A 23,715-nucleotide genomic window follows, 5' to 3' on the forward strand; every position below is an offset into this window, starting at 1 on the left:
ATACTTTGAGGACAACCAACTTTGGATATAGCCCAGCCTCTCCAGGATGCTGATGGTCCCTCTTACCTCCCCATAAGACACAGCAGCGTCACTAATATTGTTAGCAGTGAACCAGAATTAAGAGTTGGGGGGATGCTTATGTGCTGGTGAGGATAATGATGATTTCCCCCTTTCATGTCTCTATAACACACCACAACATCTTGCTAGTTATTTTTTAATAATTTAATGATTTTAAATATTAGGCACCATTACTAGCAACGAACCAAATTTCTGGTATAGGGAGGAGGGGTCAAACCATCAACTAGTTAGTTACTAACCGTCTACTCTTTCTGTGAAAATAAATTGGGTGAAATCCCAGGGAGATGGGAGAGGGAGTCAACAAATGCAAATAGATAAATCATGCCTTGTGCGCTTGGGGATTTCTGTAAGTGTGAAAGGGTTTCAAGGTTTTAAATTATCCTTTTAAAAGGGTATTACATTTTAAATGACGTCTCGATCCAAACAGTTTTCCTCATTAATGTAGTAATGGCAAACCACTGCTGTCCAGCAGGCAGCAGTCTCTCCAAAATTAAAGCTCCTGGCTGAATGCCTGGTTCTAATTTCATCACTTCTTCAAAGTGGAGAGTCTTTCTGTACTGCTGCTTGAAAATGGAGCAACAGATCTAGTTCAGACTACCATTTTAACCCAGAATGGGAAGCCTGTGGCCCTCCCAGATGTTGTTGGATTCCAGCTCCCATTAGACCTAGCTAGTATGGCCCGTGGTCAGCGATGGTGGGAGTTGTAGTCCATAAGATCTGGAGGGCCACAGGTTCCTATCATTGACTTAATCCATCATTTAATGCTTGCAAATAAGCTTGCATGACCAAAAAGACCAAAAACTTCAATTTTCCCTTTACAATAAACTCTGCATCTCTGCTACGTATGAACTTGTCAAATGGGGGTCAGATTGGATCAAATCAATCCACATTCTCATCACTTGGCAAAGGCAAGATCTGAGCTCTAAACATCTACCTGTATTTGACTATGCCTCCAGAACAAAACGTGAGTTTAGTAATAAAAAGGCTGATCAAATTTCTGATTCTTCAGATTCAGAGAAGATGGCACAGTATTTGGAGGAAGAACGCCACATGAGAGAAGAGAACTTAAGGCTCCAAAGAAAATTACAGAGAGAGATGGAGCGAAGAGAAGCCTTGTGCAGACAGCTGTCAGAAAGTGAATCGAGTTTGGAAATGGATGATGAGAGGTTTGTGTTGCCTGTATATTTAGGTGCTGCAGTAAGAAATCAAAAGCAGTCTAAAAACCAGGTTTCTAAAAATGGTACTGCCATAAAAATGACTTCCCTTGTCAAGTTTCCCCCCTCTATCATGTATTGGACACTGTCCCTTATGTCCCATATTATTACGCTGTACATTTCCCTCCACGTCAGCTGAACTGGTGGAGCTGGGGAGGGAAGAGACACAGCATAATGACACTGGGAGACAAGGTAAGTAGTGATTAGCTGTTGGGGGGGAGCGTTGTGACACAAGCCTGATGTTTTGGGCAGCTGTCCAGTGTAGGGATAATTTAGCAAATGATATATATAAAATCAAAGTAACAATTGAGCCATTCAGGCCAGAGCATTAACAAGATTTGAGCTTCCAAAAACTGACCACTCTTCTCAGTTCCTTTTGAGTAGTGACTTCATGGTGCATCTCCCAGCAACCAGGTCATCTCTGAATTAAGCTAGTCTGTGTTGAGGACTGCCGAGAGGAAGGAGCACACACTAGATCTGTTATGGCTGGCACCCAGTCAGCGAGTCCCTTCTGCATTTGGTCACTGCACTGGCTTCAATTGATACGCATAAATTTGCTTATGAACAATTCCTCGGAAAGAAAGCAAACACACATAAGCACACTGCGGTAGAGCTTTCCTTGCTTTGTCATTGAAGGGAGGCTTTGCCTTTCTGGAAATGGTGCTTGCCACAATTCGTTCTTGCATCAGTACTTTTGTAAAATAAATTACTACTTTTAAAACCTTTTAAAACTAGTTGTTCACCAAACTAGATGGCTTTATTGAGGATTAGAGAAACTCATTTAGGATAAGGCTATCCATGGCTACTAGCGCCGAAGGCTATGCTCCACCTCCATGGTCAGAGGTAATGAAACTTTCCAGTTGCTGGAAAGCATAGGAAGGGAGTGTACGCCTGCGTTCAGATCACGTTAGTTCACCAATGATTTAACTAAACATTGCAGCCTTGCTAACTACTGGTGCTGCTCTAGTATCTTCCAGTATTTGTCTCATGGTACACAGGACATATGCTGGAGGGGAACCTAAAAATAAAACTTAAGCAATAGTTCTTGGAAAGAGGAAACTCATCTGTGTTTATCTCTTAAAATAGATATTTTAATGAGATGTCTGCACAAGGATTAAGACCACGCACTGTGTCCAGTCCAATTCCATATACACCTTCACCAAGTTCTAGCAGACCTATATCACCTGGTAAATATATGCACCACTTTCTTCTTTATTTTTAAATGTATTGCGAAAATATTTATATTTATCTAATCTTTCTTTTTACAAAAGCATTCAGCGGAAACTTGTGATGTGTCCTGAATTCTGTCAGAGCTTTTGTGTGTAATTAGCCAGTAAATGGGATTGAAGCATTTTTAATGCATGGACGTATTGGAATGCATACTTTTTTACTAAATTTGTAAGTTTTGTCCTTTTCTTCTTTTTAAATAACCCTTCAGTGTAGCTTAGGAAGCCCAGCTGTTGGTGGTGAGAACCAACTGTGACAAATATGGTGCTAAGTGCTTGGAATGGGGCAGGCTAGTAATTAAAATAACTCAATCATATCTTGCTTTGTCAACCCCACTAAGCATAATAATTGTGCAAACACTTCTTCAAATGCACTTTGCTCAGGTTAGGAGATAATGCCTGTTGCTTTCTTTTTTTATACGGTGCTGGGTGTTTTGGTATCTGAGCACATTAGCATTTGTAAACCTACACCGTCTTGCTTTCCTTATTTTAGGTCTCTCGTATGCAAGTCACACAGTTGGCTTTACTCCCCCAACTCCACACACCAGAGCCGGCGTGTCTTATTATAACAACCCAGGCCTTCATGTGCAGCATATGGGACCATCCCATGGTATTACAGTGAGTATTTAAGAACTTCCATGGTTCCAGTAGTAGATAGGTAGCCGTGTTGGTCTGCCATAGTCAAAATAAAAAAATTCTTTCCAGTAGCACCTTAAAGACCAACTAAGTTAGTTCTTGGTATGAGCTTTCGTGTGCATGCACATGTGTATCTGAAGAAGTGTGCATGCACACGAAAGCTCATACCAAGAACTAACTTAGTTGGTCTTTAAGGTGCTACTGGAAAGAATTTTTTTATTTAAGAACTGAACATCATATCTCTTATTCATTTGGGGGGGGGGGGAATATATATTCTATGCTGGTTCCATTTAAGTGTCTTCAACCAGACCACCATTCATTCCATGCTTTCCTTTTTGCACTAGATAAAACATTTAGATTTTTGCTCCAGTATAAAGAATAGTGCATGCCTTCCTCCCTCACTTCCAAAATCAGTAATGACTGTGACCTATAGATGGCTGGGTTGCTGCAAGATAGCGTGGCTCAGACTTGGGGGCAGGATAGTTTCACCTACGACCTCCCTCCCTCCATCAGGTGCCTCTCATGCACCAGTTCAGCTGCTATGGTTTCCTATAGCATTCAGCTTATTAACTGCTTTCTACTTAAATAATTTTTTTTTTAAAAGAAGAGGAGAACTAGTACCAGGACCAGCAAGTGTTAGAAATTAAAGTGGTGGAAGAAAGAAGCTTGGGTACATTGAGGATCAGAGCAGTGATACGATGAAAGTCATTCCTGCTCCCCAAGAGAGAAATGCTGCTTTTCACCTCTTTCACCACCTTGACAGATGAATCGTCCCATATTTTTCCAGGATTAGGTGTTCTTGTAGATATCCTACATATACTGTCATTCAGCCATTGTGTACTTTCACCCATTTTCTGCCAAATAGACTAGAAAGATTAGAGCTCTTTGTTAAGACCGCCAGCTGTCTGAGTGTATTCTGGTCTGAAAAGCCAGGAAGCCTCAGAGCTGGCCCAACATACTTACTTATTGGCTCAGAGCCTATAAGACCCACCAGTGCCCAGTCTTTCTTCTAATAAAAACCTGGGAACCCCACTTTGTATTGGGTTCCTGGACAAGCAAATCGTCCATCCCTTGCAGTTCTTTCAATTTTGGACAATAGTTTTCAAGCTTTTGATTCCATTCTTAGTTCCATTCTGTTTCCTCAGTTTTCCTAGGAAACATTTCATAGACTCATAGTATTATAGAGTTGGGAGGGATCCCAAGGGTCATCTAGCCCAGCCCTCCACAATGCAGTTGTGGAGCTGTGATGATAATGATGATTCACTGCTCAGCCACAAGGGGAGAAGGGTAGCAACAGTGACTGTACCTATTGACTCACTCCCGCACAAAACTCTGGTAAAGGGCTCCATAGGCCTCTTTCACCGAATGCAAACAGTAATAAAGGCTTTGTGAGAGTTGAGAGAAGTGACTGGTATAAGGGGAGAATCCTTGATAGAGCCTCTGTTGCTGATCAGTCTTGAGGGGCAGGTTTTGAAACAGCCCTTTCCCTGAGTATCATCTGGAGAAGAAGTGGTCCAAGTATTGGATGGAGTGAGGTCAGGAGCTATGATGTTGGAAGCCTTTGGAGTCCTTGACTTCCGATTGCTTATTTTTGTAACAGTTTCTCTTAAACATTAAAACAACAATACAGGTAACATATAATCGATACACTTAAAGAGTTTCCTCCCCTCACTCGTAACTTCCTTCCTTCCTTTTTTAATTTACTCCTGCCACAGTCCAAAGTGAGGAAAGTTGTGGTTAGTGCCAAGAAGGAATTGTCTCTAAACCATGGTTTGAAACAATTGATTTAGTGTTCAGTTACTACATCATTAGAGTTGAAACATTGTGTGTTGTTATCCAGGCGTAATTCAAATTCAATTCTTCTAGAAAGGAGCCATTACTTTCAGCTGCTTTCAAGCTTTCTGCTACCATCTTGTATTTCCACTGTGTCAGTAGCATTTGTTCTTCTCATTTTGCCCTGCATGGGACATTTCATAGGACAGCAGCATCGCAGTATCCTGCTAAGAGGACAGAGGGCTATGTACAAAAGGCCAGCTTGAGACCCATAAGTTAGCTTTTCCCCTGTTTGAATTTCCCCACCAGGAATGATTTTGAGTTTAAGTGTGTCAAAAGGCAAGAGTGTCCCTGTCTTGTAACATGAGTCTATGCTAGTCAAAACTCTGGCTCTGTTGTTTTCTTTCACAGAGACCATCGCCCCGAAGAAGCAACAGCCCTGACAAATTCAAGCGTCCCACTCCTCCTCCTTCTCCTAATACACAGACCCCACTGCAGCCTGCCCCTCCACCTCCGCCACCCCCTGTGCAGCCTGCAGTCCAGTCGCCAGCCACTTTTCAACATTCAATGCATCCTTCTTCTCAGCCTTAGTGCATGTGCTCAGCAAATCTGTATTCCGAGTTGGACTCATAACACAGAGCAGTTTACTACAAGCCAAAGGCTTACAATGGTATATTTGGATTTGACTTATTTGCACTGAAGTTTTTGAGGCTTCACTGTTTAATTGTGTTGTACAAGTTTGTCCGAGGTTCAAATGTTAGCACATCTCCTACATGGAAATCCCTTCTGTGCAAGGGGGTGGGGGAACATGAAACCTGCATGTAGATAATCACATGAATACATGTGGTGGTTTTCATGGTGGGTTTTTTTTTTAACATGGATGTGCTTTCCACGTAGGAAGTGTGCTATATTTGAAGTTGCCGTAAAATGCAGACAGTATTGTGGATCTGCAACACTAAATTTAAAATAAAATAAAAATTCCATCAGTGTTTTACTTGAACTTACATGTCTGTCCATCCTCTGGCTGGAACATTTGCTACTTTGTTTGGTATTATGGCATTGCTTTGCTGAGCTCCCAAAGCTTAAATATATATTTTTTTCTTTCCCCCCAGGCTTCTAGGTTTGTAAAATAAAAGGGACAGCTTTTTATATTTTTTCATGACAACTTGCATATAAAATTACAGGCACGAGCTGTATGTTACGAACTCCTAAATATTATAGTGTGTTTCAAGCATATAAAGTAAATCAGCACTACAGTTCAGTAATAAAAAGACAGCTTTTAGTGCAAAAGTGAAAGTCTGACACCTTAATGCCCAAGCTCACTTTTTTTAAAAATTTTATCCCTTAATTTTCTGATACAGCAGCAAACATACATTGACAAATCCATACCTTTTCTCCAGTGTGTGGTACAGTCTGAAGTACAATGTGGGAAGCCTGACTTGTCAGAGTATATAGAATGTATTGATCCATGGACCTTAAAAGTTGATTGTTTCATTTCTCATTCATGTTGACCTGTAAAACTGTCCGTACTGTTGTTTTCATCACAATGATCTTCTGTAAGTGTGGTTCTGCCAACAAGATCCTTGTGGCTGATTAAAGTGTGCTCTCCAATTTCTGCTTTAGAAAAGCAATTTGTATTAAAAAGGCTGATTCCCCCCTCCCCTTGTTTAAAATATATTGTGTGACACCCCCCTCCTGAATGTTTGAACCAATATTTTAAGCATTCAAAGAAAAATCAGAGGAAAATATGATTGAAGGTGCACATTATAGCAGCATATTGGTGTAACAGCCGAAAATGTTGTATTGCTTGGTAGAAAAGGAACAGATTGCAGAGAAAAGTTAGATGACAATAGCAAATGCATATTTAGCAGCATAAGCCGGTACAATGTATAAAGAAATGTATTCTGAAATACATTCTTTCCATTCATTTAGCACAAATAAATTGTTTGGTTTCACTTTGCAGTGTAACAAAGTGTCACTTTTTCCCCCTCGATAGGGCACCTATCTACTTACGCAGGTGCTTTTTTCTTGGTGCTCCTGCTCAACAGCTTTTACATAATGGGGATTAATTTTTTTAAAAGCAACAATAAAAAAAAACAAGCCTGAATTTGCATAGCTCTTACATGGAATTCCCCTTAAGCCACCATCAAACCACAGATCAGGCCATTTTGACGGCACAAAATATGAATCCAAAAATCACCACGGTGGCGTTGAAAAACTCTTGGCTGCAGCTTGTGGTGAGGAGGGAGCTTGACCACAGATCCCAGTTTGGATGACCCGCTGCACCAAACCTCGGCTTAGCTTCCCACAGCTTAACAGGGGAAAGGACTAGGGAGGAGGAAAGCAGCTGAAAGCACCTCTCCAAGAGCCTGCAAATTTTTGTGGTCTCCCCAAATCAAGGTTTGGCTTACCACGTCACGTGAACCAGCTGTCTCTCTGTTGTTAACATTCTGTTTTGGTTGGTTCTCTTGAGCAGCCATAGAGCCAGGTGGAAGCCTGGTTCCTTGTGAACCAGAATTGGCAAATGAGCCATAGAAGTGCAACTCTAACCAATTCCATGAAATTCTCCCCTCACTGTTCAACCTTCATTAAGTGGTATTTTGGCACAGGTACAAGCCACAGTCAAAAGGGGTTCTCCTTTATCTTGGAGTGCAACTTGAAATGTGTTCCACATCCTGGGTGGGTAGTCAAAGGTGACATTTCACCTGGCTAGAAATTGTCCATGTTAGTCACCATTATTGCTTTTGATTATCCATATAACAAATAGAAAATGCATTTATTCCTTAAAAGTAATAACTTGTGTCTATCGCGGGCTGCTTAACATCTAATTCTGCTCCAACATTTTCTCCTTGTGTAGTTTTGTGTGTGTTTCGACAAATGATGTTATGTTGGTTGTAACTTAGAAAGCAACAGTGGAACATGGATGGACAATGGTTGAGGTTCTGTTGTGGTTGTTTAAAAGCCAAAACAGTGCAATTTAACTTGAATTTGGGAATGCTGTCTAAAACTGAAGTCTTGTATTCCAGTTTGAGCATCAATTATGTGTGCTGTGATGAATTTCCCCATTTGTTTGTCTTCTGATACTCATTAGCTGAAAACCAAGTAAAAGATAGAGTGGTATGCATTCTTATTCAAATAGGTATTGGCAGATTTGTGCAGCTAAGAATTTGTACCTCAACTTTTATACAGTCATCTGTAGGCTAGAGAAGTTCATTCAGACTAGAGCTCCTATTCTATCAAGGGATTCTTTTTCTTGTCTTACACAACTAGAACAAGGCATCTTGTTGAATTGTTGTTGACCCCTTATACAGTGGTACCTCGGGTTACATATGCTTCAGGTTACAGACTCTGCTAACCCAGAAATAATACCTCGGGTTAAGAACTTTGCTTCAGGATGAGAACAGAAATCGCGTGGCGGCGGCGCGGCAGCAGCGGGAAGCCCCATTAGCTAAAGTGGTGCTTCAGGTTAAGAACAGTTTCAGGTTAAGAACGGACCTCCGGAAAGAATTAAGTACTTAACCCGAGGTACCACTGTACGTTTAAAGCAAACTCACCACACTGTCACCACACTGCCTTTCTCAGAGTTGCAAAGCCACAGTTATCAGCTGCTGCTTAGTTTCCTCTCTGGTGTAGCAGTCACTCTGTGCTGTAGACACTTCTTCACTTGTTCTAATTTCCTGTTTCAACTTGCTAGACTAACCAGCCACTCTTACTTTTAAGAAGAAGAAAAGTGCTGCTACAGTGAATGTCATCTGGTTATCTCACCAGCAGGCTTGTTTGCATAGCATGAGCAGAGCTGAGAGGCAGATAATCCAAAATGCATTGTTATGGTAGTTTGCTTGACATTTTATGGAAGCAGCTATGTGGATTAAGATGTAATCTGTGGAACTTCATTTTCTTTCCCAGCGTTGCTACTAGAAGTGATTGGATACTGTTTCTAAAGCACATTTCAACTGAGAAAAACACTCCCTGAACATGTTTTTCAACTGAGAAAAACACTCCCTGAACATGTTTTTCAACTGAGAAAAACAGTCCCTGAACATGTTTTTACCGTTCTCAAGAAGGTAAAACATAGCTGATTGTGTAGGGCTTAGTGGTTATTTTTGTATCCCCTGTATTGTTTGTATTCCTCCCTTGCACAGAGTTTGGAATGAGGGTGGTATGCTAGATTGTTAACAGCCTAGCTGTTAATCTGTATATGTAAAATTGAGTTCCTAGAATGAAAAGCAACACAGAAGAAGAAGAAGAAGAAGAAGAAGAAGAAGAAGAAGAAGAAGAGGAGGAGGAGTTTGAAGGGATGCTGCTCAGTTATCAATGGCTTGGGTCACTAGGGGTCAATGAGCATCATATCAGTGATGTCCCCTTCTGTGGCACAAAAGGGGAACCTGTGGTCCTCCAGATGTTGGACTCTTATCAGTCCCAGTGAGCAGGAATGATGGGAGTTGTAGTCCAACATCTGGAGGACCATAGGTTCCCCACCCCTGTTCTGTGCAAAGAGTAGCCATTGCACTGGGGGCAGCAGAAGGGGGCTGGGGCGAACCTGGAGATTATTTTGCGGTGCTGTGAGGCATCTAGAAGAGCTGGAGTGAATCCCAACCTTCCATTCCTGCGCTTGAAATCTCAACATACCTTTCGCTAGTAGCAAGAATACTTGGTGTTCATTATTCTGTTAGTGGTCAGGAAGCTTCATAGACAGGACTGTGAGGTAGATCAGTATTCTTAAAAGTGAGACTGGTTAACCATTTTATTCCAAGGGCTGCACTCGCTATTGGTCAGCCTTCTCTTGCACGCTTGTACACATGCAAGAAGAGGTGACGAAGCAGTCGTGGCAGCATACTGGAGCAGGCACGTCTCTTGGACCCTTGGGAACGGAACATGGAACTAGATGTGCACTGGTCGTCTCCTGCAAGGCAGTTCCTTGTTGGCTGTTTGTCAGAGATGGAATTTATAGTCTTATATAAAAGTGGGGACACATCATGGAAGCAACTCAGCTACAAGTGCTTGCATGCTCAGCCTTCTAAAGGAACTGCAAAGCACTGCACAACATACAGGTAAAAGTACAGCTAAGCCCTTTACCCTTAAATGAAAGATTCACACATCTTTATTGCCAGTTCCTTTTGCCAGTAGCCTTAACGCAACATACCTCAGCCTAATGTAAGAGGATGCATTTCTTTCTGTTTAAACAGAGACAGTTTTAGCAGACTTTAATGAGCTGTAGCTGTCATACCAGCTTTATTTAAATGAATGTATAATTCTGTTTGCTTCTTTCCAAAACAAGCAGAAGCCATGACAACATATTAAAGTATCAAGTCAAATTCTTCAACCTATTAAGTAACTCACTAGGATTATTTCCTGGTATTCGGGGGGAGGGGGCTGTTTTTGTTTTTTTCTAAATCACAGACTAATGCTTAATTCCTGGAGTGTAAATAAGGATTTTAAAACTTGAAGAAAACTTCCCCTTGTGCTATGAATTTGGACTTCTGCCAGATGCATATTTTTTGTTGCGTATACACTTAAATCATATGGAACAGAGTTTTTGGGTTTCCACCATTTCAGACTGCAAATAACATGGAGGATTGTTAAAAAAAAACTGAACCAAAAAAAGCACCTGCCATTGGAAATTGCATGCCTGCAAATTTTTTATAATCCAACCTTCAAGTGACAGTTTTGTCTGCCAGTAATCTGTAGCGCACCCTCACACAAAGCAAGGCACACACACATATCCTGACTGACCCCTAATAGACCTGCCTGTGCTGTTTGAATCTCCATGCGCCACGAGGCTCACTGGGCGATCTTAGGCCAGTCACACACTCTCAGCCTAACCTACCTCACAGAGAGATTGAGGGGCTGAAAGGGAGAGCTCAAGAGGAGTCTGTACCTTCTGAGCCACGCCTTATCTGTATAACCCATTCCTGGCTTCAATTTATTGGCCCTGGCGCAGGTGGCGTGACAGCGTTTCCCATGCCCGTGATAAAGTCTGGTGTCCGCTCCTGGCAAATAGCAGGGTCTGTGGTCCTCAGAGGGCCTACTGTGGCTGTAGCCAGCTTCCCTTTTTTGAGGGCGGAGGAATACATATTTTAGAGGCCAGCACTGTGACGTAGCCAATCCCCATCTTCATTGCCTCGTAATGCTGCTCCCCCCACATTTACCCAGAGGCATTCCAGAAAAATCAAGATGGTTGCAACAGGAGGCTGAACTCCTGCTCAGCACCAGAGACTGCCGCCATTTTCTCCTTTGCGGCCCAGTAAATATTTTTGTGGAGAGGAGGGCACCTATAGGTGGTATTTAGCACCAGTTAAACTGGCCAAAATGTATAGAACAAAAAAAGTTGGAAATGTAAGGAAAAAGAAGGTACTTTTTACCATATGTGGTGGACATGTAAAGAGATAAAAGCTTTCTGGGAAATGATATATAATGAGTTAAAAGAAAATGTCTAAAAACACTTTTGCTTAAAAACCAGAAGCATTTTTTATTGGGTATAGTGGGGAAGCAAGATAAAAGATTGCTCTTATTTGCAACAACTGCGGCAAGAATTTTGTTAGGCCAAAGATGGAAACAATAGGAGTTACCAACAAAAGAAGAGTGGCAGATGAAGCTGATGGACTTTGCAGAACTGGCGAAACTGACAGGAAGAATCCGGAGCCAGCAAGACCAAGCATTCCCAAAGGACTAGAACAAATTTATATGCAATTAACAGCATTAGCAGGGTTCTCTGAAGATTTGTAAGATGAAATTGCTACCTATTCAGGTTGAGTAATATAATATTTTAGGTTATGATACAACAAGGATAGGAAACGAAGCAGAATGTAAAGATGTAAAGTTTAATTTTGTAAACCATCAAATGGGAGGGAGAAAAGTCGTTAGGCTCAGTTGAGCCAAAGAGATAAAATAAGAGGGTACGATGTTATGAAATGTGATTATATGTAAAACCAATAAAAATCATTTATTAAAAAATAAATTGAGAGAGGAGGGCACCTTGACCAGGGCCTCTTTAAACCTGGGGCAGTCCTGTGCTGCGCTGAAAACTCGAAAGCAGTTGTATCTGAGAATCTGCGCCCATCTCAGCCAAATTAGCTGATGCTTATCTGTGCCTCTGGCTTAAAAATATAGCCTGGGAAATGTCCAGTAAGATGAAAGTGTGTGTGTACTTGTTCATGTTGCCTCTTGTACAGCTGGAAGGCATGGGACATATCAACAAAAACTAGTGTGAACCAGCTTCAGGGTTTCTTCCGTGAGATTTTGTATATAGAAATACCAGTTTGTGATGCCAGTAAAAGTGAGTTAAACTATGTCACCTTTCATGTGACTATTAATTTAGATGGGTAAAAGAGAAGCACAAACCTGGTCAAAATGACTTACTTTGTAAGGGTGACTTGCTGTGCTGCTGCCATTGCTGCTGAATTATTTTTTTAATTGGATTTCGTTTCCATTCCAAGGTGGGTCAGAACACTGATCTTCAACTGGTGGATTGGTACCTAAAAGCAGGCCACAGCCTAATTGCAGCTTAGGTCACAGCAGGAGCACTACCACCGTATAAATACATTTTTAAAAATGTATTTCTACGGTCGCAGTGCTGCTGTTGTCAATTAAGAAATGATAGCTAAAGGCTGAAGGCTGCTGGTTTGCAACAATGTAAGAATACAAGATTAAAATCAGTTGGAACAATGCAGAGAGGGGGTCAAGCTACACACAGGCTTCTTTCTCTTTTAACAGTGCAATCCTACACAGCTTTTATTTGGAAGGAAGGCCCATTAAAGAAAATTAGGTTTTCTCCCTGTTAAGTGACTTAAAGTTTGCTGCTTAAAAAGTTGGTAAGCTACAATCATATGTAAAGTTAGGTTGACTTCCAGTATCAGAATGTACAACAACTCTTGGAAATCAATGTTGCCGTTTCATATTACTTAAAGGACAGGGGGAAGAGACATGGAAGGTCATTTTATAATTATGGGAAGTATAAGCTTAACATACTGTTGCTTTGGTGCGGTCTTCCAATTTGGAATAATTGGAAAAGGGAATCGTGCAAAATTCCAGAAGTGGAAATCATGGTTGCACTCACAACCACCCTCTTAATTATTATTGGATTATTGTAATCTCACATTTAGGCTGCAGGCCATTGCAGAAAACAATTCTATGAAGTCTGTACAGGAGTATAAGAAGAGGAATTGGGAAATGAGCCAATAACCTGCTAGGCCTATACTCTCTCCTCCTGTTAAGTTTTTGGCGAGCCGGTCAATTTAGTTTCCGGTTAAGTGCATTTTGTCAAAGCAAATTCAGAAAGCACAATCAAAAGAATCAGGTTTCTTATGATGCTCCTTATGAACTTCTTTCAGAACAGAATATTGTAACTTTAGAAGCAATAAATCTTTACAAAAATAAAGAAATAAAAATCCAACCATCTGGCAGCCTTGATGTTATGAACTAGCAGGACACCAAGGAAGAGGATCCCAGCAAGGGGTGCAGCTATAATTGGTACACACCATGACAAGCTGAAGATGGGGAAGAGGAGGCGGGGGACGTAGGAGGTACTCAATGGGCATCAGAGGATGTTTGTGGGAGCCAGAGAAAGTGGACACATCACCAAAACTGGAGATGCCCCCTTCTCCACGAACACGAAAAGCAATGAGCAGTTGTGAACAGCAGGAAGTAGACTTTAGGAGACTTGAGGCAGGCAAGAGAACACAGCCCAGCTTACTAGCTTGATTAAGCTCACAGCAGGTGATCACATGCTTCGTTAAGGGGAGAGACACAGCTACTCAGTTGGAGCAAGCTAAGGTGCATCAAATAAGATTGGGAGGAATAAAAAGAGAAGCAAGGGAGAGACTCTTGTGTCTGCTCAGCTTTGACCATTGAAGTACCCTCAATGTACTTTGACCATTGAAGTACCCTCAATGTACTCAAACTGTGATTTCAACACTAACCTTGGGATTCTAACCCTGGATCATCTTCAGAGACAGGAACCTGGCCTGACAGTTTGACTTTGAACCTTTCTCATTGAATTGGAACTTAGCTTGTATTTGACTATGGGACTGCCTGATTCCTCTCTAGTGTTGCCCTCGAGACTTTAGTCAACGGAACTTTCTGCTTAGAGCAAGCAGTGAAGTCAGTAGGGACTTATCTCAGCGTATGCCAGAATTCAGGACACTTGATTGGTTTTTGCGTGTGCCAGCAATGGTTCTGAAGGTGCAGGAACTCTGCTCTTGAGAGTATGCTTGCAATGATGATCTAATTAATCTCTCGTCACTTCTGAATGTAATATACAGTGAGGAGATATACTTGATACCTGCCCCCCCCCTGGCTAGTTGACCCTTGGAGTTCCTTCCAGCTCTGTGAATCTATGTTCTCTATCCAAAGCCAAACTTGTTTTTATACATACTTTCCTTTGATGTTCCATGGGTGTGTTGATATCTTGAGAGCCCCATAGTATGGAGTGAAGACACGTGAGCCCATCATCAAGCCAAAGTTAAGCAGGCCTGGGTCTGGTCAGTGCCTACCAGGGAACTCCATGTACATTCCTTTGGGATCCATGATGGAATGCTGGTGCTTGTGATGAAAGACTCCCTATATAGTAAGGCCCTGAACAAAGCAACAAGCCTAGACATATGAGTGTCCTCAGTCTCTATAGATACGAAAAACCAAGATCAGTGTTCTCCAACTTTGTGCTCTGCAGATGCCTCCCATCAGCCCCAGCCAGTAGTACAAAATAACTAGAGCACACCAGGTTGGAGAAAGTGGATCTACATCATTCTACATTCAAATGTTGCCTCCCCCTCCCCCGACTCAGCAAATAGTTAATAAAGGCACATGAGGCCATATGATTGGAGATTTTATTCCCGCTCCTCTTGGGGAATGTCACCCACATACTTATTAGAAATAAACGGGAAAACCCAATTCCTTTGTTCTTTGTGTGGGCAGCAAATGAAACTCAGGCCAGCTTCCGTTCACTTATCTGCAAGCTATTTTGCACCACTTTTTTGTTTTGCCTTTTTTAGGCTTCCTTATATGTAAAGCTTAGCTAGTTGATTTTGTGTTTTCTTTTCATTCTTGCAATTCCCCACTTCTTAATTACTTTATGCTTGGTTCTTGGATAAATGTATTTAATTGGACTCTGGAGGTGATTTGAGTTATTTGGCGTAACCTACCGGTAGGTTGGCTCTGCACCCACCCCCTCTTAGACCTCTAGCTTGGTTTTGTGGAGTTTAGAGAAAGCTCTGTAAAATGTCCTCCATAAATGAAAGCTGCAAGCCTGAGCTGTCTGTGCTCAGGACACTGAGTCCATAGTATACCTTTAAAGCATATTTGAAACACATTCTTTCCCTCAAAGAATTCTGGGCGCTGTAGTTTACCCTCACAGAGTTCCATGTCTGGAGAATAAACAAGTTGCAACCCATTGTTCACCTTGAAAGCAACTAATGAAACATTGGTATTTGGGAGTGGTTGTTTTGGTGTGTTTTTTTTGTGTGTGTTTTTTTTGGTAACCAGGAAATTGTTAAGAGCCCTGCTGGATCGGACCAGAAGTCCAGCATCCTGTTCCCATAGTGGCCAATCAGATGTCTATAGGGAGCCTGCAGGCTTGAAGCAGTAAATTTAATTACCGTATTTTTCGCTCTATAACACGCACCCGACCATAACACGCACATAGTTTTTAGAGGAGGAAAATCTGTAGGCATGCCACCCATAGACATTCCCTCCATAACACGCACAGACATTTCCCCTTACTTTTTAGGAGGAAAAAAGTGAGTGTTATGGTGCAAAAAATACGGTATATATCTGTCATTATTTAGAATCTAAAATTCTCTAAGTCGGCAAAATTAATCTGTTTGCAAATTAAGTGCTTGTTTGAGCAAAAGCATATGGTTACTTTGATGCAAACTTCACATGCAGATCATGTGCTGTTATCCATGTATTTTGGACTTTTGTCAAGGCAACTTAAAATCTAGTATTGGGCACCAGTGCTGACATCTTAGTTTGTTTTGGTTCACTTGCCACAGTAATGAATTATTTGCCTTTTAAAATGATGAAGGTTAATTTTTCATAGTATAATGCACATTTTGTTCTCTTCCTGACTGCAGCCAAGTCTCTGTGTGCCTACCTATCCTCCTTCTATTTCCTTTTAAAAATTATTCTTAGTGATTGAATAAAATACCAGGAATCACAAGACAAAGAAACCAGTAGGAGAACATTTCAACCTCACAGGACATTCTATACAAGATCTCAAAGTAGCTGTCTTATTTCAAAAGAATTTCAGAAATAGACTGGTTACAAGTAGGTAGCCGTGTTGGTCTGCCATAGTCTAAGGTGCTACTGGAAGGAATTTTTTTATTTTGTTTAGAAATAGACTGGAAAGAGAAGTTGCTGAATTGCAATTTATTACCAAACTTAAAACCATGCATAGAGACATTGGATTCTTATCTCATTATACATTATAAAGCTATTTTTAGCCATCTCACTCCTTGCTTTTTTCCTGTAAGACCAATTGCAGTCGTTAAGTCGTCACACTTATCAACCAATCACCCATTCCCACCACCCTTCTGATTAATACCCCTCTCCACCCTCTCACTATATATAAGGGTCTGGTGACTTCTGTTTCAGTGTACAGTCATACCTCGGGTTGAATGTGCTTTAGGTTGAGCATTTTCAAGTAACGCTCTACAGCAACCCAGACGTAACAGAGTGCATTACTTCCAGGTTTTGCCGCTCGCGCATGCACAGATGCTCAAAATAACATCATGCACATGCGCGGAAGCAGCAAAACATGACCCGTGCACACCCGTCTTACATTATATTCAGGATGCGAACAGGGCTCCGGAACAGATCCCATTCGCATCCCGAGGTACCACTGTACCTGAAGAAGTGTGCATGCACACAAAAGCTCATACCAATAACTAAGTTGGTCTCTCAGGTCCTACTGGAAAGATTTTTAAATTTTTATTTTATTTTGTTTTGTTTCAACTATGGCAGACCAACACAGCTACCTATCCATGAATAAAATACAGTTTACCTTAGCATATCTATTTTTGTTCTGCTAATAAAAGAAAATGAAGTTAAAATACCTTAGATATCTACTTTGTGCCCCTTACATTTAACTTGATAGATACTTTTATCTGGGAGCAATTTAGCTTAATATATTGAACTGCTAGTGATTTCAAATTCTACCTGTAGCCCCGCCCTTTTTATCTGTCTAACTTACGGCTGCATTACGATCCAATTTCCTGCATAGATATAAATTCTGTAGAGTAAAATGCATACACCTTGCAAGTGCATTTTGTCACACATAGCAATGAACATGTGTCTATTTTTCCGTATTTACTGATGGGTGGAAATTCCTGACTGGCAAGCACATTTCTGTAGATTGTACATCTGGAAAATGAATGGCATGAGCTCACTTTCGTTTAAGAGGGTATCAGTGTAAGGGGGGGAACTATTTACAGGGTAGGTGCATTAAAGTGGTTCAGCAGTTTATGACTCCAGCTAAATTGCCCAAAAATAGGCAGGATATGAAAAAGCTGTGTTTATCTGAAGAAATGTAAATGTAAGAACGCTCTATTTTAAACACTGTTGGATTGTAAGTAAACTTCTCAGAGAGTGGGAAATTGTCTTATTCCTAACTGAAGCCAGAGAGATACATTGTGTTTGGTTTTAGTTGACAGTCTGCCAGTTAGCAATTATGCTGTTGCTGGAGAAATGACATGTAACTTGGAAGGTTTCAAGTTGTGACAGTTGGCTGTAGAATTTGGTTTTTAAATGGTTCAGTGGACTTTAAATTATTGTGTTGTTGTTTTTGGTGGACATTCCATTCAAACTTATTATAGGCCAACGAGGTTTCAGAATTCTAGAGGGAAACTGCTCTCTTGCACTCGGTTTTGCTCAGACAAGCACCTACTCCAATCAGTTAATGGATCCACAAACTCAAAAGTTTGGCAGAAAGAGAAATCCTGTTGGCAATTTCTACTAGCCAATAACCATATTCGCCTGCCCACAGGGGGTATCTGTACCTCAAAAAGTATCAATCCACCCCCACCCCACCTACTAAACATGATACATAAGTGGCTCACGTAAGTGTAAACAAGCTTTAATAATGAACTGAGAAAAAACTACAAGAGAATAACATAATGTCTGAGAGAAACTAAACATCTAGAGACAAGTCTGAGGCAAGAAAACAAGAAGTGCCAGTTGGTCTCTCTCAACTGACATTCTTAACGGAACAAGCACTGAAGGGAGGGGCTGATTCCAGAGCAAAAAACACACAAAACACTGCACAAGCCCCGCCCACCAGATACCAAGCACTCTATTATTCAAATTAGGCCCCAGTGTTTTTCTTACAGAGAGAACCCTTTAAATAGGCCTGGGTACCACAGTCTTTTGTCCCTACCATCTGAGTTCATTGATCTCTTACTTCAGGGCATGTCATCAGATAACCCTGCAAGTGACCCCCTACATTATGTGCTACTCATGAGGAGACCAGACCCACCGTATTTTTTGCTCTATAAGATGCACATTTTCCCCTCCAAAAATTAAGGGGGAATGTGTGTGTGTCTTATGGAGCGAATGCAGGCTCCGTGGCTTCAGTGATAGCAATGCAAAGCCTCTGAAGTGCAATGGGAGCACTCCCACTGCGCTCCAGAGGCTTTGGGTTGCCTTCTGCTGAAGCCTGGAGAGTGAGAGGGGTCGGTGTGCACCAACCTCTCTCACTCTCCAGGCTTCAAAGATAGCCGCCTGAAGCCTCTGGAGTGCAGCGGGAGCTCCCACTGTGCTTCAGAGGCTTCAGATTCTTTTTGCTGAAGGGTAGGTGCCCCTTCAGCTAAGGCACAGCACCCCTTCAGCTAAGCGGGAGAAGAAATGGAAGGGGTTCCATTTCTCCTGCCGCTTCACTGAAGGGGCGCTGCGCAGAGAGGGGGAGATTTTTTTTCTTGCCCCCCCCTCTAAAACAAGGTGCGTCCTATGGTCAGCTGTGTCCTATAGAGCGAAAAATACGGTAAATAGGCATAACAGATTAACTAAATCAGCATACTAGATTTGAGCTAAAGAGCTCCTTTTATTTTTCCAATCTGTTGTGTCCATTTGTCCTCTCCCCTACTTTTAAAAATCCTTACTAAAACCCCATATAATTTCAAATGTTAAGGTTCACGTAATCCCCCACTTGCCTGGTCCTCTTGGTTCATGCTACAGGAATATAGGATTGGGGTTGATAGAGAAGAGCAGGCTGCTCTGATCTGAGTTGGCTGCTCTGATCTCAGTTATCATACAGTGGTACCTCGCAAGACGAATGCCTCGCAAGACGAAAAACGCGCAAGATGAAAGAGTTTTCCGTTTTTTTAGTCGTTCCGCAAGACGAATTTCCCTATGGGCTTGCTTTGCAAGATGAAACGTCTTGCGAGTTCTTGCGAGTTTGTTTCCTTTTTCTTAAAGCCGCTAAGCCGTTAATAGCCGCTAAGCCGCTAATAGCCGTGCTTCGCAAGACGAAAAAACCGCAAGACGAAGAGACTCGCGGAACGGATTAATTTGGTCTTGTGAGGCACCACTGTACATATTTTGATGAAGAGCTGAAAGTTCTATTGTCAATCATTGACCAAGAAAACTCAATATGTTCCTGGGTCTTGTACGCTGGAATATAAAATTACTTGTTTCTTCCTAATTGCTCTGGGCGCTCTGTATTTTTACACTCAGTTTAATTAACACTCCCCTCTTCATTCTTTACCTTATCTTTCATCTTAGCAAATAAACCCTGCAAACCACTTTTAGAAATTAGATTTTCGCCCACATTGAATAAGCAAAATGTGTCTTGTCTTGTTTCTTTTTTTAAATGATTAGCATATTTTTTTAAAGTAAAAAATTGAAATCCAGAAAAAAGGCATAAAATTTTAACAACACAAACCTACAATATCAAAATTAAAATGAGCATGTTTAGCCCCAGCAATTAAAAACAGCCTAATTTTTAAAAGCAATAAGCTCTGGGCATGTTTCCACTATGTTAAGCAGAAAGGAGTGGCACACTCCACAACCACAAACAACTTTTATTGTAATGTGGAAAGCCTATTTTCATTTACAGTGGTACCTTGGTTCTCAAACTTAATCCAGTCTAGAAGTCCATTCAAAAACCAAAACGTTCCAAAACCAAGGCATGCTTTCCCATAGAAAGTAATGCAAAATGGATTAATGTGCTCCAGACCTTTAAAAACAACCCCCAAAACAGCAATTTAACATGAATTTTACTATCTAATGAGTCCATTGATCCATAAAATGAAAGCAATAATCAATGTACTGTACTATAAAATAAGACAGTATTGTAGATTATAATAATTAAAATTATTATTTTTTCTTACCTGCACTGATGATGGTCATTGTTTGGATTGGGGAGGGGGCTTTTATCCATTTCTGCAGCCACACAGTCAATCAGTAGCTGAACTGGGTTCCACACAGCCACAAAAACTATTTAACCGAAAAAGCCTCAAAAACAAAAACGCAAAATAAAGAGCAAAAACAAAAGTGCCAAACTTAATCCATTCCAGAAGTCCATTTGACTTCTGAAATGCTTGAAAAACAAGGCACAGCTTCTGATTGGTGCAGGCGCCCTGGAAGCAATAGCTGACAGCTGCATCGGACGTTCAGCTTCCAAAAAACATTTGAAAACTGGAACACTTCCAGGTTTTCGGTGTTTGGGAACCAAGCTTGTTTGAGTACCAAGGTACCACTACTATCTTATCTTACCTTCAAGCTGGCACACCGTTAAAAAAGGTTTAAAATCTAAAGCCATACAGTGTAAGTGAACACTGTCAAACAACCTCCAGTTAAAAGAGGGCCAGAGTTGTGTAGTGGACAGAGTATCTGTGTTGTTGTATAACGAAGACTGTGTTCAAATCCCCAGACATGAAATTTACTTGGTGACCTATTCCATTAACTTGGTTCTCCATTCTTCTATCGATGGTAATTCTTCTTGTTTCCATTTTTGGGCTAATAATATCCTTGCCGCTGTTACTGCGTATAAAGAAAGCTTATAATCTTTTCTATTTATTTCATTTCCTACCATTCCTAACAAAAACGTGTCTGGTTTCTTAACGAATGTATATTTCAACATTTTTTTTTCAATTCATTAAATATCATTTCCCAGAAACTTGTCACCTTCTTACACTCCCACCACATATGATAAAAAGTCCCTTCTTTTTCTTTACATTTCCAACATTTATTACAGGTTTTATACATTCTTGCTAACTTGACTGGAGTAATATACCATCTATATACCATTTTCATCATATTTTCTTTTAACGCAGTACAGGCCGTAAATTTTAGCCTTTCATTCCATAATTTTATCCATTCACTTAGCTTGACAAATTAACAGGAAGGATCTAGAACCTACGAGACCACAGGTTCACTGAGGACTGGAGTAAATTTGTAGATTATTTGAGAAGTATATGCGATGAACAAACAACGTTTGTGGCTTTGCAAGAGGCTTTGTGAAATAATAATATTAGAAATATTGTATAAAAAGGAATAAGAGGGAGAAGGCTTTTAATAAAAGGCAATATAAAATTAAGAAATGCGGAATAAAGAATTAAAACGGAAGATTGGCGGAAGAGCTGAGGGAAGTCCAAAAGAATGTATTTGTGGATTTTTTTTGTGATATGTTTTTATCATTTTGTATTGTAAAATGAATAAAAATATTTATTAAAAAAAAGTAATTTACTTGGTGACCTTGGGCTAATCGCTCACTCTCGGCCTGAGCTGACTCACAGGAATAGTGCTGACTGAGAATAAAACGGGGTGGGAGCTCTTTGGAGAAAGGGATTGTTTAAATAAAATAAATATGAATGAAAATGTGTATTATACTCTAAGCTTGCTTTCTAGAATATGTGCTTTGCTTACAGAAGCGCAAGAGAGAGGTGGACCCCTCCTCATAAGAGTTGATGACTCTGCTGTGGGTGGGAGGAGTTGGGGCAGACAGGAGTCCCATAGAAGAAGCTGTGATGAAACAAACATGTGAATTGCTGAAGTGTGGCTTTTGTTCCAAGCTGGATAAATTTGCTTGTGAATAAATACCATAGATGGTCTAGTTAACAGTGGTCTCTCATGAGGCACTGCATATAGGAGGCATTAGGTCTGATTTCTCTTTGTCTCTGACTCTCTCTGGGAAGAGATTGTGCTGCCAGTTTTCATTACCTCTGCTGAGTTACTTAACCCATTTCTAAATCCCACTGAAGTAAACATGCTATGTATTTTCATTTGAACCCTGCATTTGAGACTTAAAGTGCGCAGCTGTGTGCGATAGCGATTATTTTGTTGTTGTTGTTTTCGTAGATGTGCCATTTACTGGGATTTTCATTTCATTAGCTTAAAAGCTAGAGAAGGGCTAGGGCAGGGGTAGGCAACTTGGGTGGATGTGGTCCAATCGCCTTCTAAATCCGGCCCACGGATGGTCCAGGAATCAGTGTGTTTTTACGTGAGTAGAATGTGTCCTTTTATTTAAAATGCATCTCTGGGTTATTCGTGGGGCCTGCCTGGTGTTTTTACATGAGTAGAATGTGCGCTTTTATTTAAAATGCACCTCTGGGTTATTTGTGGGACATAAGAATTTGTTCATTCTCCCCCCCCAAAAAAAAAAATAGTCCGCCCCCCCCCCATGGTCTGAGGGACGGTGGACTGGACCACAGCTGAAAAAGGTTGCTGATCCCTGGGCTAGATTCTACCTCCCAAACATTTGCAAACTGGCACAATTCTCTTACCCTGATGTGGTGTTCAGACAAATGAATTTTGTTTTATTTTTTCCTCGTTTGACTTCTTGTACTTGGATTTATAAGACAGAGTACAAAATATATTCACTTTATGTCAAGCATGGATGATGCGCGTCTGTATGCATCTTGGTGTGTGCAGTCTGTTATCCCCCTTCCACCAAGCTTATATCAAGGCTTTTCAAAAAATGACTTAAGCTATCCTTTTACATTTCACCAATTTAGGGCACATCCACACTATACATTTACAGCACATTCAATGTGTTGGTTGATGGAACCGCTGTTTATTGGTGAAGCAGTGTTGCATATCTTTTGTTTGTTTGTAAAAGATGTATATATTTTTTCTTTTGCATAATTTTGCTAATTTTTGTCTGTTTTGTTTTTGTTTTCTTCTTTGCTTTTTTCCTACATGTTCTTTGTGTGTATGTGTTGATTTTTAAACCTAAAAAGATTAATATTAAAAAAATAAAATAAAGCACATTCAACGCACATTTAAAGTACACGACAGCTTGTCCTAAAGAAGAATCCTAATAAACTGTAGTTTGCTAAGGATGGAAATGGTAGCTCTGTGAAGGGTGGTGGTAGAAGAGGAGAATGAACACCCGTGATAAAATGTGCAATTTCGAGAGAATCATTCAGTCTGGACTCTGCCCCCCCCCCCCCCGCTTCACTCTCTGCCCTGAGTCTTGGGTGCTCCATAGAATCATACAATTGTAGAGTTGGATGGAAGCTCAAGGGTCATCTTGTCCAACAGCCTGCAATCTCAGCTAAAGCATCCAAGACAGGTGGCCATCCAGCCTCTGCTTAAAATCCTCCAAGGAAGCAGAGTCCACAACCTCCTGAGGGAGACCATTCCACTGTCAAACAGCTCTTACTGTCAGCAGTCTCTCCCCCCCCCTATGTTTAGTTGGAATCTCCTTTCTTGTAACTTGAAGCCGTGGGTTTGAGTCTCCAGAGCAGGAGAAAACAAGCCTGTTCCACTTTCAGTTCAGCTGTCCAGGTGCCAGTCTGAGCCTTGAAAAGCACATAGAGCTGAGAGAGGAAGTGGGGGAAATTGCTGCTCCTTTC

At 41.0% G+C, this 23,715-nt stretch overlaps 1 protein-coding gene across 1 annotated transcript in view; it reads left to right on the forward strand.

Moving 5' to 3' along the window:
• CCDC6 (coiled-coil domain containing 6) overlaps positions 1-6,882 on the forward strand; it is a 34,915-nt gene extending 28,033 nt beyond the window's left edge. The window contains exons 6-9 of the mRNA XM_082222471.1: positions 1,088-1,244; positions 2,379-2,479; positions 3,012-3,136; positions 5,339-6,882. Coding sequence (XP_082078597.1) covers positions 1,088-1,244; positions 2,379-2,479; positions 3,012-3,136; positions 5,339-5,518 — 563 coding nt within the window. The 3' untranslated portion in view covers positions 5,519-6,882. The remainder of the gene's footprint in view (positions 1-1,087; positions 1,245-2,378; positions 2,480-3,011; positions 3,137-5,338) is intronic.
• The last annotated feature ends 16,833 nt before the right edge of the window (positions 6,883-23,715 follow it).

The sequence above is a fragment of the Podarcis vaucheri genome (genome assembly GCF_965113315.1).
Source record: "Podarcis vaucheri genome assembly, chromosome: 5".
Lineage (NCBI taxonomy): Eukaryota > Metazoa > Chordata > Lepidosauria > Squamata > Lacertidae > Podarcis > Podarcis vaucheri.